The sequence below is a fragment of the Spea bombifrons genome, chromosome 3 (assembly GCF_027358695.1).
Source record: "Spea bombifrons isolate aSpeBom1 chromosome 3, aSpeBom1.2.pri, whole genome shotgun sequence".
NCBI lineage: Eukaryota > Metazoa > Chordata > Amphibia > Anura > Pelobatidae > Spea > Spea bombifrons.
The window spans coordinates 56,372,104-56,389,129 of record NC_071089.1 but is presented as its reverse complement, the minus strand read 5'-3'; the positions used below and the strand labels follow the sequence as shown (position 1 = coordinate 56,389,129).

Here is a 17,026-nt window from a genome sequence, read left to right as displayed (position 1 = left end):
GGAGGTCCAGCTGATTTCTATGCCGGCATTATATTCTGTCTCTTCCTACATTTACTTGAGGAATTTGTGACTAGCGATGGAAGAACAAAGAGAAAGCCACTGTGTCCACTGTTGAGGTCCTAATACACAGTGACGTTTGTATTAATGTTCTTACCTACCTTAGTTTAGACTCATTAAGCTTGCGAAATAGTGTCAACAGATTGAACTCTTTTGCAGGGACACTTGTATCACCTCTATTTAAAATGGGAACACTTCCCACCATTCCAAAGTGACATTTTATCAATTAGGGTGACAGAATTTGGATCGTTCAGCAAAAATGCTCTATGTGATATCAGCCTTAATTTATTATTAACCAAGTTAAAGTGACCTTTTTGCCTCTCCATTAGCCAGCTGAAATTGCAATTTGTTACAGATCATGAATATTTATGCGTCATGGTGTTTACGCGTTTTAGAGGAAGTAAAACAAGTAAGTGATGATAAACCTAACTTACAGAAACTAATCCCTCAAATCCTAATAGTAGGTATGACATTCAATTTACATGATGTGTTTTATAAATCCATTACTAACAAATCAGGTCAAATGCTGCATTCACATTTACTGGCAGTAAGAAAGAAAGCATTAGTCAAATGTACCAAGGACATCTCCTTTTGCTTTATTTCTTACTCCATGATACTCTACAATAACTTTTCAAAGTAATTTTTTATAAGTGGCTGTCATTAAAATTATGTGCACATTTCTTATCTTCTTTTCTTTCTGTTTCCTTCCTTCTGCTTTTTTTCTCCATCCCTTCCACTATTTCTTTTTTTATCCCTTCCTCTCAGTTCCTTTTTGTTTTCTTTCTTTCTTTTTTTTAAACCTTTCCACTTTTTTGTTCCCCTTTCTTTTTCTCTTTCTGTCTTTTCTGTCTTCCTTCTTTTTCTCTATGTTCACCAAAATCTTCTTCCATTAGAAGAGTGCCTGTTGCAATTAAGTGTTGACCACTTTCTACATCCTATACAAGTATGGCAGGAGGAGGCAGGGGAAGAAGAGAAGATGAAAACAGACAGCATCTTAACAATATGGCAGGCAGTGATGGAAAGCAGCAGGTAAAATAGAGGGCAGAGGGCAGGTAAACAGGAATGGTACATTACACACGAATCACTTGTAAATGGTTGGAATTATAACACTCAGAAGGATAGGGACTAATTAATCATGAGCACTCTGATTGGTCCTTTTTATTGCTCCATTCAGTTTCACAATGAGATTTCATTATTATTAATCATTAATTACCTATACTGATTCATGTTTATTACAAGCAAGAGTTTGAGGCACGGGCCTTTGCTCTTTACTCTCCAGGTAGTTGGTTACCAGAAGCTAGGTAGTTTGGGGAATTCTTACCCTTCCAGTTACCTGATGCTTAGGTCCTTCTTAGTCAAACCTCTGAATAACTGAAAAGTGCACACTCTACTTACAAGCATCTCTATCATGGAACATTTCTCACATGTGTCTCTCACTAATTTGCTCATTCTGTACCATAGGAAGAATTCATTACATGTCCTCAGTCCCCTATTCACAGCCCCATGTATATACACTGATCACCCATACTATTATGACCACCAGTCTAATATTGTGTAGGACATTATCAGCAATTTGAGCTACAATAGCTCTTCTGGATTTGACCACACAGGCCATCCTTGGCCCCTCAGGTGCATCAATAAGCCTTTTGCCACTCTGGACCCTGTTGCTGGTTCCATTTTGCTTACATTCACAATTGCTGAAAAAGTAAATGCTGGTTCTGATAGAAAGGTGTATCGCAGTACGTTGTGTATGGGGGCTGCAGAGCCGCAGACCAGTCAGGGTGCCCATGCTGATCCCTGTCCACTGCCAAAATCATGTGGAACACATGGCACCAGGACAAAACCATGGAGGCCAGACCTCGCAACTTACAGGTATCTGCTACCAACGTCTTGGCGCCAGATACCACAGCACACCTTCAAAGGTCTTGAGGAGTCCATGCCTCAACAGGTCAGGGTTGTTTTGGTGGGAAAAGAGGGTCCTACTCAACATTAGGCAGGTGGTCATACTAGTAAGGCTGATCATTGTATATGTGTGGATACACTAAATGAGTACTTGTTTCAACAAATCCACTGCACATTCTAGTATGTAAACCAAAAAATGCATTCATGGCAGGACATCTCTCATTGCATTATGGTTTTCCTAATTCATACTCTGTATAGGAAACCTGACTGGTTACCAATCCCAGAGAAGTCTTGTTAAAAAATTTTGTATGACAAGAGCTGAACAGAATACACATTATACATAATATATACAGACTTATATCTGCACAGATATTAGATATAACCAAAGCAAGTATAGGTCAACTTTCATGCTCCCCCCTTCCATATGTAATAGTATTTTCCCCACAACTAAAAATCACTGTTTAATGACATGAGCTAAAAGCAACTCTTCACTAAAGTAATTAAGACATATATTAAAAATAGTTATAAAATACAATAAAAGAGCTGGATTCTCAATTATTTAGGCTTACCTTAATCCAAAAATGTGTGACTGTTCATAGTTGAATAATGAATTAATTTTAGCGACTGAATTGATAATAACAAGTCTATCAAAAATGTCCTGAAAAAAAGTAATGGAAATATATTGAGTTTATGAATCACATTAAAGGCTTTTGGTTTATATATTTAGATTAAAGGGGCTAGAAAAGATATAAAACCCTTAAGAAAGTGAAATGCTTAAACATGTAAACGAAGACAGTGTTTGTTAAAATGTAAATGCATATTTCCTTAATAAAAGATCATTCAAATTACTATCATACAAACTATATGAAACAGCTCTCTTTTTAACAAACATTAGATATGTATAAGTAAATATTAATTATTCAACCAAGACCATTCTAACCTTAGAAACAGCCTAACTACGTGGTATGTCTTTAAAGGTATGCAAAGTAAGGTATAAAAGATTTCTAAACAATGTTACCTTCTGGTTTCCTAAAATATTACCCTATTATGTACAATAAACTTTGCAGTAAAACAAAAGGCACAGCAAAAGTACTGAAAGTACTTCTGTCCTTGTGTGCTAAAAGATGTAAAGGGACAGTCCAATGTCCCTGATGCCCCCACTATAGAAGAATACATATTAAAGTATTCTGTGAGTAATTTAATATGCATTCTTCCAAGAGAAAATAAACATTAACGCACTAACCTGACACATAAGATGCAGCCCTGCTGCAGCAGTTGCCCTGCTTCTCCGTGGTCCTACTATTCTTGTGTCACAAGACACAAGAACATGACCTGAAGCAGCCAATCAGTGATAGGAACATGATCCTATTGAAATCAATGGGAGAGCTTTCTACACATGCGTATGGAAAAAGAATTAGTGTTGAGGGACCCATTATGACCTGTCCCTGAAAGGGCATTCATTGACATTATAGATAATCACTGCAATAAATTACTGTTTCTAAGCTAGACTAAGGTAGACACAGATAATTGCTTGAACGGATTGTGTACAATCGCCTTACTAACTTCCTCTCCTCTAATTCCCTCCTTGATCCACTGCAGTCGGGTTTCAAACCCCTTCACTCTACTGAAACAGCTCTAACAAAAGTCTCCAATGACTTGCTCTCTGCCAAAGCAAAAGGTCACTTCTCTATTCTAATACTATTGGATCTCTCTGCTGCTTTTGATACGGTTGATCACCACCTTCTTCTAGACTCACTTGCTTCTATAGGCATTCAAGATACAGCTCTCTCCTGGATCTCCTCATATCTGTCTAACCGTTCCTTCTCTGTCAACTTCACTGGCAAGACGTCATCGCCCCTTCCTCTTTTGGTTGGCATCCCCCAAGGTTCAGTCCTTGGCCCTCTGCTGATCTCTCTTTATACTTCATCTCTTGGCAAACTAATCAACTCATTTAGCCTCCAGTATCATCTATATGCAGATGATACCCAAATCTACCTGTCTTCTCCTGATCTCTCTCCATCTCTCATGTCCCGTATTACCAATTGCTTGTCTGCTATTTCTTCATGGATGTCACAACGCTACCGAAAACGTAATCTTTCTAAAACTGAACTCATTATCTTCCCTCCCTCCATCTCCTCTACCTGAATTCTCTATCACCATTAACAACACGACTATCTCTCCTACTAACCAGGCCCGATGCCTTGGGGTCATCCTTGACTCTAACCTTTCCTTCATCCCTCACATTCAGTCCCTCGCCAGATCCTGCACCTAAAAAACATCTCTCGCATCCACCCATTCCTCACCCAAGAATCCACAAAAACTCGGTTCATTCAGTTATCATTTCCTGTCTTGACTACTGCAACACTCTTCTGGTTGGCCTTCCACTGTCTTGACTCTCTCCCCTACAGTCTGTCCTAAATGCTGCTGCTAGGCTTATCTTCCTTGCACACCGCTCCTCCTTTGCTTCCCAACTCTACTGAAAACCTCCACTGGCTCCCAATTACCTTTAGAATTAAATTTAAAATCCTGGTACTAACATATAAGGCCCTCCATAATACTGTCCCTCCATACATTTCTGCCCTCATAAGCAAATACTCTTCTTCCCGATCCCTACATTCTTCCCATGGGCTAAGGCTCTCCTCCTCACTTAGCACCTCTTTCTTTTTCCCGTCTACGAGATTTCACTTAAGCTGCCCCATATCTCTGGAATCTACTCCCAATGAACCTTCAGCATTCACCCTCCTTCCCAACATTCAAGAAACATCTCAAAACTCACTTCTTCAGAGAAGCATACCATCTTAGCTGCTAGAACTTCCTTGTCATTGATACAACCACCACGCTACCTCTCACCCTTTCTCTGTGCCTTATGTTTGTTACCCCATTCCCTCAAGATTGTAAGCTTGCGAGCAGGGCTCTCTCCTCCTAATGTATTGGTTTGTCTTCGTCTGTCAATTCTTGTCTTGTGATACCCCTTGAATATATGTATTGTATTAAGCGCTGCATAAACTGTTGGCGCTATATATACATAAAAGATAATAATAATAATAAGATAACACCACCAATGCTACTGTAGCAGCTACCAATGTAGGATAAAAAACATTAATAAAAGCAGACAGCTAAATGTGTGTTATCTATACAGGCTACATATAAAAGGTTATTACTGAACTGAACCATATTCACTGAAACAAAATCACATCAGCATTATTCATGTATTCATATTACTAAAATGTTAGGGAATAATTTAAATATGTTCCAGTGATTAGATTAAAAGCAGATACAATTTAGAGATTCACTACCTAATTTAGATGCTCGCATGGAATTTCTTGCTCATCCATAGTAGAAACGGGAGATCAATGAATGTTCTGATTTCATGTTAAGACAATCCCTTATCTCATTCACTCACTCTATTCATGGACTTAATAATCAGACATGCTTGTTTTCTAATTTTGTCAATTGCAGATTGACTGAACTTAAAGGAACACACCACCTGTTATATCCACTTGACTTCATACACTCAGCATACAGTTCAAAATTTCAAGCTTTAGTTTAGATCTCTTTATGCAAAAAAAAACCCCAAAAGCTAAAAACCCAAAATCTAATCAAAGTGAAGGACAAAAGTAAAAGATTAGAAGATGGTGGTTTGGGGTTTAAGTTCAGGTGTTAATCAGTGACCTCATGGGTAAGGACTATAAATACCCACAAGTATACCCACGACCAATGCAGCCCAAACAGTTAGCTTGCTGTTCTCTTTTATACCAAGCACAGCTTGTTTATTAACTTCCTTCATCCATGTATTTCAAGGTTCATTTTCAGAGGGGAAAGATTACCAAATTCAAGGCTGTCTTTTGTACAGTGTATATCTATTTATTTGAGCTTGTCATATCTGTTATGTCTCTTAAAATGATGTCCTAATCAGTCATACACAAGGCAACATGGAACTATAGCCATTAGCTGGACTTGTCTCCCATGGGGACAGCAATGAACCAGTTCTGGGATCTGTACCTTAAATCTATTCAAGATTATATCCCGCATCATAGGAGTATAATATTTAAACCTTTAAAATACTGCACAATCCATAAAAATATTTAGGTAGGTCCTACAACATAGTTTATTAACATACACATTTTAATGCTAAATCCATGAGAATGGATAGTGGAGTATTTAGTTTGTCCAGTACACAAAATATCTAAGATGCTTAATTTCATGTACTAAAAGAAACTATATAAAATATTGTCTTCCACACTCAAATTAATGATATAAACGTCTGCTTCTCCACTGCTCATTTATTTAACAGATACATAATATCTGCATATCATGGGTTTGTTTTTTTAATTGTAAAACAACAACATTTTAATCATAAACTGTCTGTTCTTGCTTTGAGCTATTTCATAGAAACACAGAATTTGTCCTTTAATCAGTCATTGATCTCGCCTTAGATTCAGGATAGCTTTATGCCTATCTCATGCATATTTAAATTCCCTTACTGTATTAGGCTCTACTATTTCTGATGGGAGGCTGCTCCATTTAACTTCCACCTTATTAGTAAAGTAAAATGTTCTAAAATAACACATATACAGTATATTATCAATACCTAATCTGTTACAGATAGCAGTTTATTCCCGCTGTTAATTTTAACATAGTCTAAAGTTATCTCGGTACAGACAGACTGAAACACTTTCCCATTACATATTTAATAAAACAAATTATTCAAAACAAACAAGGCTAGTTTTTAACCCCTTAATGACAAAGTCCGTACATGTACAGGCTCAAAATGCATTGTTTTCAATGGTTTAGGGACCGCCCATTGTCCTTAAGGGGTTAACAGAACGTTAACAGTATGCAAACATTAAAATAATCCTGGTATTCAGACCAAGAGAATACTAATGGACAGCTGAGTTACCATTATCCTACACAACACGAAATTATTTTTAATGGTTTTAGTTTTTCTTATTTTTTATTTTAGTTTTTTCTGATGAGCCCGTTTTAAAAGTGCTGTAGTGTTTGGATCTAAAAACTTAAAAAAAACTTAAAAAAAAAAGTTAAAAGCACGTTTTTTCCACTGCTACATTTGAGATAAAGAAAATGCAGGGAGCAGACATGCTCCCTTTCTATCAGCATACAGATACAAGATTTAACCTCTTCAATGGGGGAGTGCAAAACCTCCATATATATGTAGTTAACCTTTATAGTGCTGGACTGTAAAACCACCACATGTGTATGATGGAGTGTAAAATGTATGTGGGTAGTTAACCTTCTATTTTTATCCACAATGCCTTATATTCAATAATTCTTGAAAAGGGTAATGACCACTGCCTATATTCTTTTTCTGCCAAAAGTCATACTACATTACACAATGTTTAAAGACTGCTGTCCACTTTCACTTCTGAATTTAAAATATTTGCAGCTTAATTCTGCAATAGAACCATCATTCCCAGTACTGCAAAATGCTCAAAACTTCCCTATATATAATTTTTTTTTAAGAATGTGAAAATGTGCCTCATCCATAATTTTTACCAGGAGCACTTATGCGACACAAAAGCAAGTACTTCTACGTTTGCCTTAGAAGCCAAAATAGGTTCTTAAGATTTCTGTATTTATGTGAAAAACAGAAAAGATGAGAGAAAATTACAATTCTGCTAACGTTTTCTACTAGATAGAGAATTTAATGTGTTGTCGAAGTGAAACAGCACCCTTAAACAAAAGCATGTTGGTAGTTTTCATTTGTATAAAACAGGAACTTACAGCAAAAGATGTGGGAACTTCACGCAATGAATATTCATCTTTTGATGGTAAATCTTGACCTCCCAACAGTTCACACACGGCTGGGTATGATGACAATACGTTCACCAACGATAAGAAAGGCTGCACAAAAGCAAATATTTGACATATTTCAGAAAAAAAAAAAATATATATATATATATATATATATATATATACAAATATAATTATAACAAAGAAAAACCTGTTAATAAATAAATGTTTAAATAGTTAAAAGCTGACAATGCAGCCATAAAAGCTCTCTCTCTTTTTGGTGCATTAGCTTTCAGTTCGGACAAGATTTGGAGGTGTTTTCTGTTTCAATGCTAAATTCAGTGCAGTATTTTGAAGGGCGATAAACCCGACACCTTTTGAACACACATTTAAACAAGATTTATTTCGAGCAGCCTCTTAGGGCAGCATCCTGTTTATGGTGGCCAGAGGCAGATGTGTCTGTTCTTCGGTTCTGTAGTATGAGGACATCTGGCAGTGTGAGGGCATCTGTCAATTAGTGGTTATCAGTTACTGGCAGGAAAATGCTTGCATTAAAATTAAATGGAGCACTTTTCCTGACACGGATTGACAGCTTCTGTAGCAATCAGTGCGTCTATTGAAATCAATAGGAAGACTTTACACATGCGCACTGAATAGACCTCTGCACGTAGCGTTCGCCAGCGCCAGTGCAGGAGCTGACTGGAGGTAGGTGCATGAAGTGCAGGGAGATGCATTAGGCTGAATGCATCTCTTGGTGGGCATTTAGCTGGGGCATGGTGAAAGACACATTTGTGGAGATTCTAGATGGTCAATCTAATAGACAAACATCCCCACTTCTTATTATACTGCCTGTGGTAGACAATAAACCAATAAAAGTCTATGGATCAAAAAGGGTGGGTGTCTTATTAAGTCTTTGAATCAGTGTGTTAGCATATGATGTTGGATAGTATGTGTATGTTTAAATGCACGGTGCTTGAGCGTGTGTATTAGAATGTTGTGTGTCACTGTATGACAGCTTATTGGAGCAAAATTAAACCATGGATTTCTCAATGCTAGTCTACATTACTGTATACAGAACTGTATTTTATGCTTCTTCCAAGGGACTTCCTCTTTAACAGCATGGATATGTTGGTTCTCAGTCTTTTCACATTCACAGAAATCCATGCTTACCTTTTGACAGCTTCTGTCTATGGGGTCTACTGGAGTAGGCTTCGGATGAATAACTCTGACATCATCTCTCCCACATTCCAAAACTGCCCACAAATCAGTGAGTAGGGCCTGGATGAAGCCTACAGAGAACAAGTCCTCAAGAGTTTACACAGGATTATTATTTTTTTTTTTTTAAACAAAATGTTTATGAAAGCAGGCTATTCCTTTAGATGCGCAGTTACTTTTTATTTATTTTTTTAAAATAAAACAAAACATTGACAATTTGAAGCTTTTTTGAAAAAAGAGACACAAAGAGTAAAACTGGGTTAAAAGAAAAACACATAAGACACAGAATCTGTTCAATAAAGAAAAGGTTGTTAGAAGTGTATTCAACTCCTTCACATCAGTATTCATTATGATGGGCCTACGCTGTTATGTTTATCCAGCTGGAAGGGCTGAGCTGGCCCTGTATAATGCAGAATGTGAGGAGACACCAAAGAAATCTCACTGATTTAACAACATATTACACAGGGCCATTCAAACTCTTCCTGCAGCAAAAGCTTACTTGGATTGGACCTTATAAATTATATTAAAGTCAAGGTGTTGAATCCATCACTCTACCAGCTCTCCCTTTAGCGAATAAACTAGTCTTTCCTGGTGGAACAAGCCAATTAGCAAGTGATTTCAGTAAATTAGAAGAATGGTTAAGATTGTGGAAGCGGCAGTTTAATGCTAATAAATGTAAGAAATGTGGGAAATAAAAATCCAAAGGCAGAATAAAGGATTTTGGCACTGTTCTTGGGAATAATTATTTCTGGGAACTTAGGTAGAAGTTGAGCAGGCAATGCAATAAATCATCATATAAGACAAGCGGTGTCCTGGATTTTAACGGTAGAGGCACTAATAGCAGAGAGAGAGAGAGGTGGTTCTGTGACTTTACAGATCTTGAGACCCTATCTCCAGAAGAAAATGGACATATTGGAGAGAGTTTTGCTAAAATGGTAAATGGTTTGTATTTGAGATAGGCATAAAGTTATCCTGAATCTAAAACATGACCAAGGAATGATTAAGGTACGATTCTTAATGATTATTGGTTGTGTAATAGTTCAAAGCAATGATATGCAGTTAAAGTTCACAAGGACTAATGTCAGCTTCACCTACTAAAAAAATGCTAAAACTTCCAAGAGTGCACTTTTAGACTCAATTTAAAACTTCCAAACCTTGAAACACATTGCTTTAATTCAAAACAATAATTGATCAATAAGACAAAGTCTAAAACACATATAAAATATAAAGACTATAAACTGGTAATAATTCTCTTTAAACATGTTCTTTCTGCCCAATCTTGCCAGCTCTCCTCTGGTTAGGGCTGTGGAAGAATTTGACTTCTAACACACATAATAGAATTTTCAGTCTGTGAATGGATTAACATTTCACCTAATGCATTGCTATTTACCTGATCTTTGCAAAGCTAAAGCTCCAGGAGCTGTGGCTGCTACTTGTGTAACCATCACACCATATCCAAATTTCTCACATCTGCTCACCTGCGATCAAAAAAGTCTTATGAAAACCTCTTTAGATATAAACTGTAAAATTACCATGACGAATACAGATTTACGGCCACTTAAATCTGAAAGTGCTAACAAAATGTACTCAAATCCATTTGTAAATGACACAGATAAATGCTTATGCTTTTGTCCTTTTCTGAAACAAACAGAAATAAAAAGCTTGGCTGGATGCACCTGCGAGGCCTACTACATCATGAATGAGTAGAATATTTAGCTAGTTTGAGAATCACGTTGACTATACTGTGCTGAACCACACAAAATGCGAGCCTCATATTAAGCATTTGATTTTACATCTTGTTTCTTTAAAGGAGTAGTCATGCCCAATTTTTGTTTTACTGACACACAGAATGTTTCACAGAAAAACATTCTGATACAAGATTTGGCGAGTGCAGGAGTTTCAGTACTGCTTTAGAAAAAAGCTAAGTATACCCAGAGCTTGGATCCAGCAATATAAAGTCAAAGTAAAGACTACCATATTGCCCGGTATTCCAGCTTCACCAAGTAGCACTAGGGCTTGGGTGGCAGGTCCAGAGGAAAGCAGAACCTTTGCCGCATTATCAAGGATATATTTTTCCTCTACTGGGCTATAATGCTCCCTTGATATCTGCTTATTTAATCGGCCAGATGTGATGATCAAAGAACTTGTAACCCATTCCCACTATGGAGGCTGTCACAGCCTATGTGGCACTCCTTCCCTGTGATACAGGTCCTACAGAGGCAGAGCCCAGAACAGAGGATGTGGGACCTGTGTTGGGACTTCAGGTAGGAGTGAAGTGTTGCTGATGGATGCTCCCTGTTGCTCCATTATTGTATACACTAATACTAAACCCAGCCCGTTATGTATGAGTTTTGTTTTAGATTACAGGTGCTTAATCTACCACATAACATTTATGATCTATATACATTTTTAAATTCTTTTTAAGATATTGGATTGTCATACTTGACTCCTCACCTGGAGTTTTTTTGTAAATCGGCTAAACATGTATGTCACACATTCATTGATTGCACCAGTTTGTTGAAGTAGTAGTAGTCCTTTGGGGGTAGCAGCAAAATTTAACAGGTTGTCCAGTAGAGTTTCTTCCCATATCATTCTAAAGGAATATAGTCAGGTTTATTTCATAATCAACACAAAAGAGAAAAAACAATCACATTTTCAATTTAATGTGATTAAAAATCTGCATTTTTATTAATGAAACACAAAAATGCCAATATTGGGGCTATTTCTCAAACTTGAATTTACATGTCCAGACCCTCTAGCTAATAGATATCTCAGAGATATCTCTTGAGACTAGGTAGCTCTTGAGACTCAGACTGGGGATTCAAATCTGAGAAAGCCTGGATGAGAACTGTGATGCAATAGTGTGATTAAGGAATGCTGGTGAAAGGGTTAATTGTTCAGGAAGGGGTTTAAAATTTGCATAAATTGCACAACAGAGACTTTAAAATAATACCAAACAAAATATCACATAGAACGTTCTAGTGGAGCAGAACACAACTGAACATGTCCTCGAACCTGGAATGTTGACAGGGGTACAGCATGATGATCCTGGTTTTTAAGTTCAGTACAAGATTTCTGAGCATGCAGACAGATAATTACATAGACTCTCATGTATTACTAAAAGATATAAAGGTCGGACCCTCCAGCAATGACGAGACTCTACAATGGATCAGTGGATGGTGCATGGCGTGCACCCCTGCAGCACGTCTCATACTGTGAAGGAGTCCCTTAGTGCAAGAAGGGGGTGTAAGCATAACACGTTTCATTATTCTTTTAGCATGTTATAATGCATGTATTTTGATTTGGGTAATGAACTATGTGTGCAATTTCACCCATTTAGTGAAAGTGTCATCTCTGTATCCTCAACAGTATCGATTTTACTAAAATAAATGACATAAAAAAGCCACATTTTTATATTAGCTCTCAAAATCTCTTATTAATCATGTGTATTTTTTGATAAAGAAGGGTTGGAGACATGTTATGTCTATTCAGTAAAGAGGGACTTTGGATAAGAGTTTAACATTTCAGTTGCTTGATATCACTATGCAATGAAGAGCGAACCCCAGTGAGCAGGAAGGGCTGAGCTGGCCCTCTATGATGTATAGATAAATCAGAGTCGTGTTTTATGAAACTATACACTGAACAGGGCCAACTCAGAACTTGTAGAAGAAGCTCACTGAGATTTGTCCTTGATAATGCATAGTGATACTACGGAGTAAAAATCTCCAACTCCTTAAAAGACATTGCCCGTCTTGAATAGACCATATGGCCAAAAATTTCCACCCTAGCAGCATTATTCAGAATAAATATCTTAGAACCTGGAGAAGCAACATTTTTTCAATAACACAATGATAGAACACCAAATTTGTTTTGATAGTTAAACATTCACATTAGGTAGTCCGAGTAAAAAAGTCAGATCTAAGCAAATTGCCCAGGCGTACAGACCTTGCAAAGGGGCACAATCATTCTAATACAAGAAACCGGCACCCAATGACAATGTCATGCAAAAAGTCTCAAAGCTCTGCAGTACGGGGCATTACGCTGACTACTGGGCTTGTATGGTTGTGTGCTTGACTTTATACACTATCAGCAATCTGAAAACTAGTATTATATAGATAAAAAAAATAGAAAAACAAAGACTGCTTGCTCATTTACCAATTATTTCAACTTCTACGTATAGTAATATTTCCTTTTTATATAATCATGATTTTAGATCTGTAATTAGGTCTTGTTAATGTATTCTGCTTCTTATGAAAATGCATTAAAATGTGTGGTTTGAGTCATAGCTTTAGAGACAAGTTTTCAGCTTGAGGCTCACAAAAAAAAGTCTGTAAAATTACAGACTGTAAAATCAATTTTCTACTTTGATGAGACCTTCTATTACCAGGAGGTGAGAACATGCCACTACCCTCATAATGATGTTTACTGCTTTTAATACACGTCATTGACAAAGTGTCACTTTGTAGGGGGCAACAATTAACCAATTCTTATCAATTAACCAACGTTATATCTGAATATTTTCATATATAAAATGTATATTTTATTTCATTTATAAAAATAAACGCAATCCTCTCCGCCATGTTGCGAAATCTGTGCATGCCATTGCTCTTAAAGCACACTGGGGTCAAACAGTCTGGGTGGTAATGTATGCATGTGGGGTACCCAGGCACCCATACGGCATACATCCCCAGGAACCAGCCAGTATAACTTTTTTTATATACGGTATACACGTTTGCTAGTGACTTCACCCAATTTGGCAGCACGGCAGATCTTGTCAGCCATACTTTTTTTGTTCGGATGACAGATCCACTTTAATACAAGAATTCACCTATATTCTTATTTTACTTTGGTAAGTTGTAAACAGATGTGTTAACTTATATCTTATTGGAGTGGCTCAGCATTATATACTTGGTTACTGACATTTTGTACAGAATAAGTGTCTTATTGGGCAATTTTACTACTAAACACATCCCAGATATGTGCTTCTTTATGCCGCCCTACACCTATATTACACAACAAGCATTAATGAATTGCACACAAACACAATTTGAGGCAGCTAATGTAATGCATAACTGAATGTTTAAAAAATATGGTCAAATTTAAGTTTTAATTCAGAAAGTCTATAAGCATTTAAGTGCACTTTTTTTTGCTACCAGTTATTTCTTCCCCCAAAAAATAAAATTCATTACAGAAAAAGCACTGCTTCTGTCACATAAATATCTGCTTCTCATCCATCCAGCACCATTATTTCTCAGCAGATCGGTTCTGACCGCTTGCCAGCACTTCTGAAAGTGTTCAGGGGAACTTCGATGATGTTTAATGACGTATCAGTAAGCCTGTAGTTTGCCACTGTACCGTGTGGCATGAAACCAGAAGACATTCATTTCCAATAAAACTGAGAGCAAGAACAATCACTATGGTTGAAAGGTTTGGGGTCACATAGAAATGTCCTTATTTTTGGAGAAAAAAAGCTAATTTTGTCCATTAAAATAATAGGAAATGGATCGGAAACACAGTGTAGACGTTAATGTTCTAAATGACTACTGTAGCTGGAAATGGCTTATTTTTTAATGGGATAACTCCATAGGCTTACAGAGGCCTTTTACCAGCAACCATCACTGCTGTGTTCCAATTTTAAGGCGCTTAGGAAGTATTATACACAGGGTACAACATAACACCACTCTATAAAGTGCTTCTGCACTTAGATCTAAATTATGCTGGTATAATGTGCACGGGTGCTTTAAACACCTGAGATGTTATAGCAAAGCCAACAGTCCATCGTACATCACTGCGGAATACAACAGCACGATATCCATCGATACATTCCCAATTATTCTTTTGTAAAATAACTATGTTATATTGAGCCAGAGAATTGCAATATCAAAATTCCCGTTATCCGTGACACTGATCAGACAGGAGGAATCACCGTATGTTCATGAAGTTATTAAATTAACATATAATGAGGAATGCAAGGGATCAGTCCTTTGCCTAAGTACAGGTGAGAAGGGTTTCATTCTTTTGCACCCACCCTTTTGGGACTGAATGCTTAAATGTAATTATTTTGTCTAAACTGCAGAATGCGGAAACATTTACTCTAACATGATAAAGGCTGTACTTTTTTAAACAGCACCAACAAGTAAACAAATAATATTATGCCTGTTGAGTAGTTGCGCTGTCGAGGTAAAATGCATTTCATATTCATGTTCAGTATATAATCTATATTGCTGAGCCTTCTTAATACTTGTTATGTTTGCCAAGTAAGACAAGAGTAATTTCCCCAACGCTATGATTACTATTAGCATTTTCTTCGCAGGTTTAAATTAGATATTTATAACATCAACATTTCTACAGTGCCAGAAAAGTAATTTCCTGTCTTATCTAGGCACGCTGTAATTTCCATCTAAATATCGCTATGCTAACCCTGAAAGCGCAACCTGCTAGCTAATTAGTTTTTTTTGCCTTTTACAGTCATTTTTGTGAGGATTTCTTTTTAATACACTACTATATATATATACAATAATGTTTCAAATAACGAAACAAAAAGAGCCATTATATATATGTAGCGCTAATATAATGTACATAACATGACATAACAAACAGCTGTTTATGTACTGCAATCATCATATTCAAAAGTGACCACAGCAAGAATTAAATGCACCAAAGTGTGTATATATATATATATATATATATATATATAAATATAATTTTATTTTTTTTAAGCTATGTTTCCTTGCAATGATGCAACATAAGGAGTCTAGACACTGGTTAGTAGAAGGATGTAAAAGAATATAGTGTAATGGAAAAATACAACTACCAAATAATTAAGTGAAATCAAAACACTTTGGTTGAGTAGAACATCTTAAAAGTGGTGGGTCATACATAGAGTGACTATAGAGTAGGTCAGCGAGTACAGAGTTATTGTTTTTGTAAGTATTGTTGTAAGCCATCATTATACTCAATGTAATGTTTTGGATGTATGATTTTGTTTGAGTAATACTGAGGCATAAAACACTAATTAAACGGCTAAATGGTAAGTAGGCAAAACAGAATGCCACTCCACCCACCTAGAGGTTAAATTACCAGAATGAAGGTCTCTGAGACTAGCTGGATGGACACTTCACTTGATCATAGAAATGAAAAATTATTTGTAACAGCGACATCACCATAAAATGAGTGGGGAATTAGGACAAAATTGTAGGGATTTGGCAAGATTGAACCCCTCCATTTTCATCCAGGTTCCCTCCACATGAACTTTGATTAGTGAGAAATTAGAGGGGAGAAGATGGCGAGCTTCTAGGTATCGACACAGCTAGTGGCTCTTGTATGGCATACATAACTACATCTGGAAAACCATTACAGATTTTCACTCAACACACACACACACCCCGTATTTTCTAATTTGGAAAAAAAAAAAGGCGAAATATAAGACTACCCTATAAGAAAAATGGTGTATTAGTAAATATTAATTCACATGTTCATATGTTTCATATTTAATAAAAACTATGATTGAGAAAAATGCATTTTTTCCCCCCTTTATTTGCCAACCTGACCCCCAGTTATGCACATATGCCTCACGGCTTGCTGCTCTTCCCCCAGATATGCCATATACCCCCCCTATATGTCACTCTGCTACCCTGATATGCCACTCTGCCCCCCCCAGATATGCCTTATAAACCCCTATATGCCACTCTGTCCCCCAGATATGCATTATACCCCTTATATGCCACTCTGCCCCTGATATGCCTTATTCCACCTTATTTACCACTCTGCCCCCCATATATGCCTTATGCCCTCCTATATGCCCCCTAACTTACCATGCATCCCTGGACTTGTCCCCTGTGCTTCAGACTCCCTGGTGTCAAGTGGGGGCAGTGCGATGCGCCCAGACAACCTCAGCTGGTACCCGGGACTTCCACCGGGGCTACTATGACTGAGCACCGGAAGGTCACATCATGCCAGCATTTCGTCATAGAAGCCCCAGAGGAAGTGCCAGCAGCAGCGGAGGTTGTCTGTGTGCATCGCACAGACGTCCAGCGGTTGCCAGAGAGGAGGGATCCAGGTCCCCTGCAGCGCTGCGGGGGATCTGGATCTTAGTCTTATA

At 37.3% G+C, this 17,026-nt stretch overlaps 1 protein-coding gene across 1 annotated transcript in view; it reads right to left on the bottom strand.

Annotated features, from left to right (window-relative positions):
• TBC1D32 (TBC1 domain family member 32) overlaps positions 1-17,026 on the bottom strand; it is a 111,946-nt gene that overhangs the window by 53,664 nt on the left and 41,256 nt on the right. The window contains exons 19-23 of the mRNA XM_053461287.1: positions 11,380-11,518; positions 10,316-10,403; positions 8,881-8,999; positions 7,702-7,821; positions 2,529-2,617 (exon numbers count right to left, since the gene is read on the bottom strand). Of these exons, the coding sequence (XP_053317262.1) occupies positions 2,529-2,617; positions 7,702-7,821; positions 8,881-8,999; positions 10,316-10,403; positions 11,380-11,518 (555 nt within the window). The remainder of the gene's footprint in view (positions 1-2,528; positions 2,618-7,701; positions 7,822-8,880; positions 9,000-10,315; positions 10,404-11,379; positions 11,519-17,026) is intronic.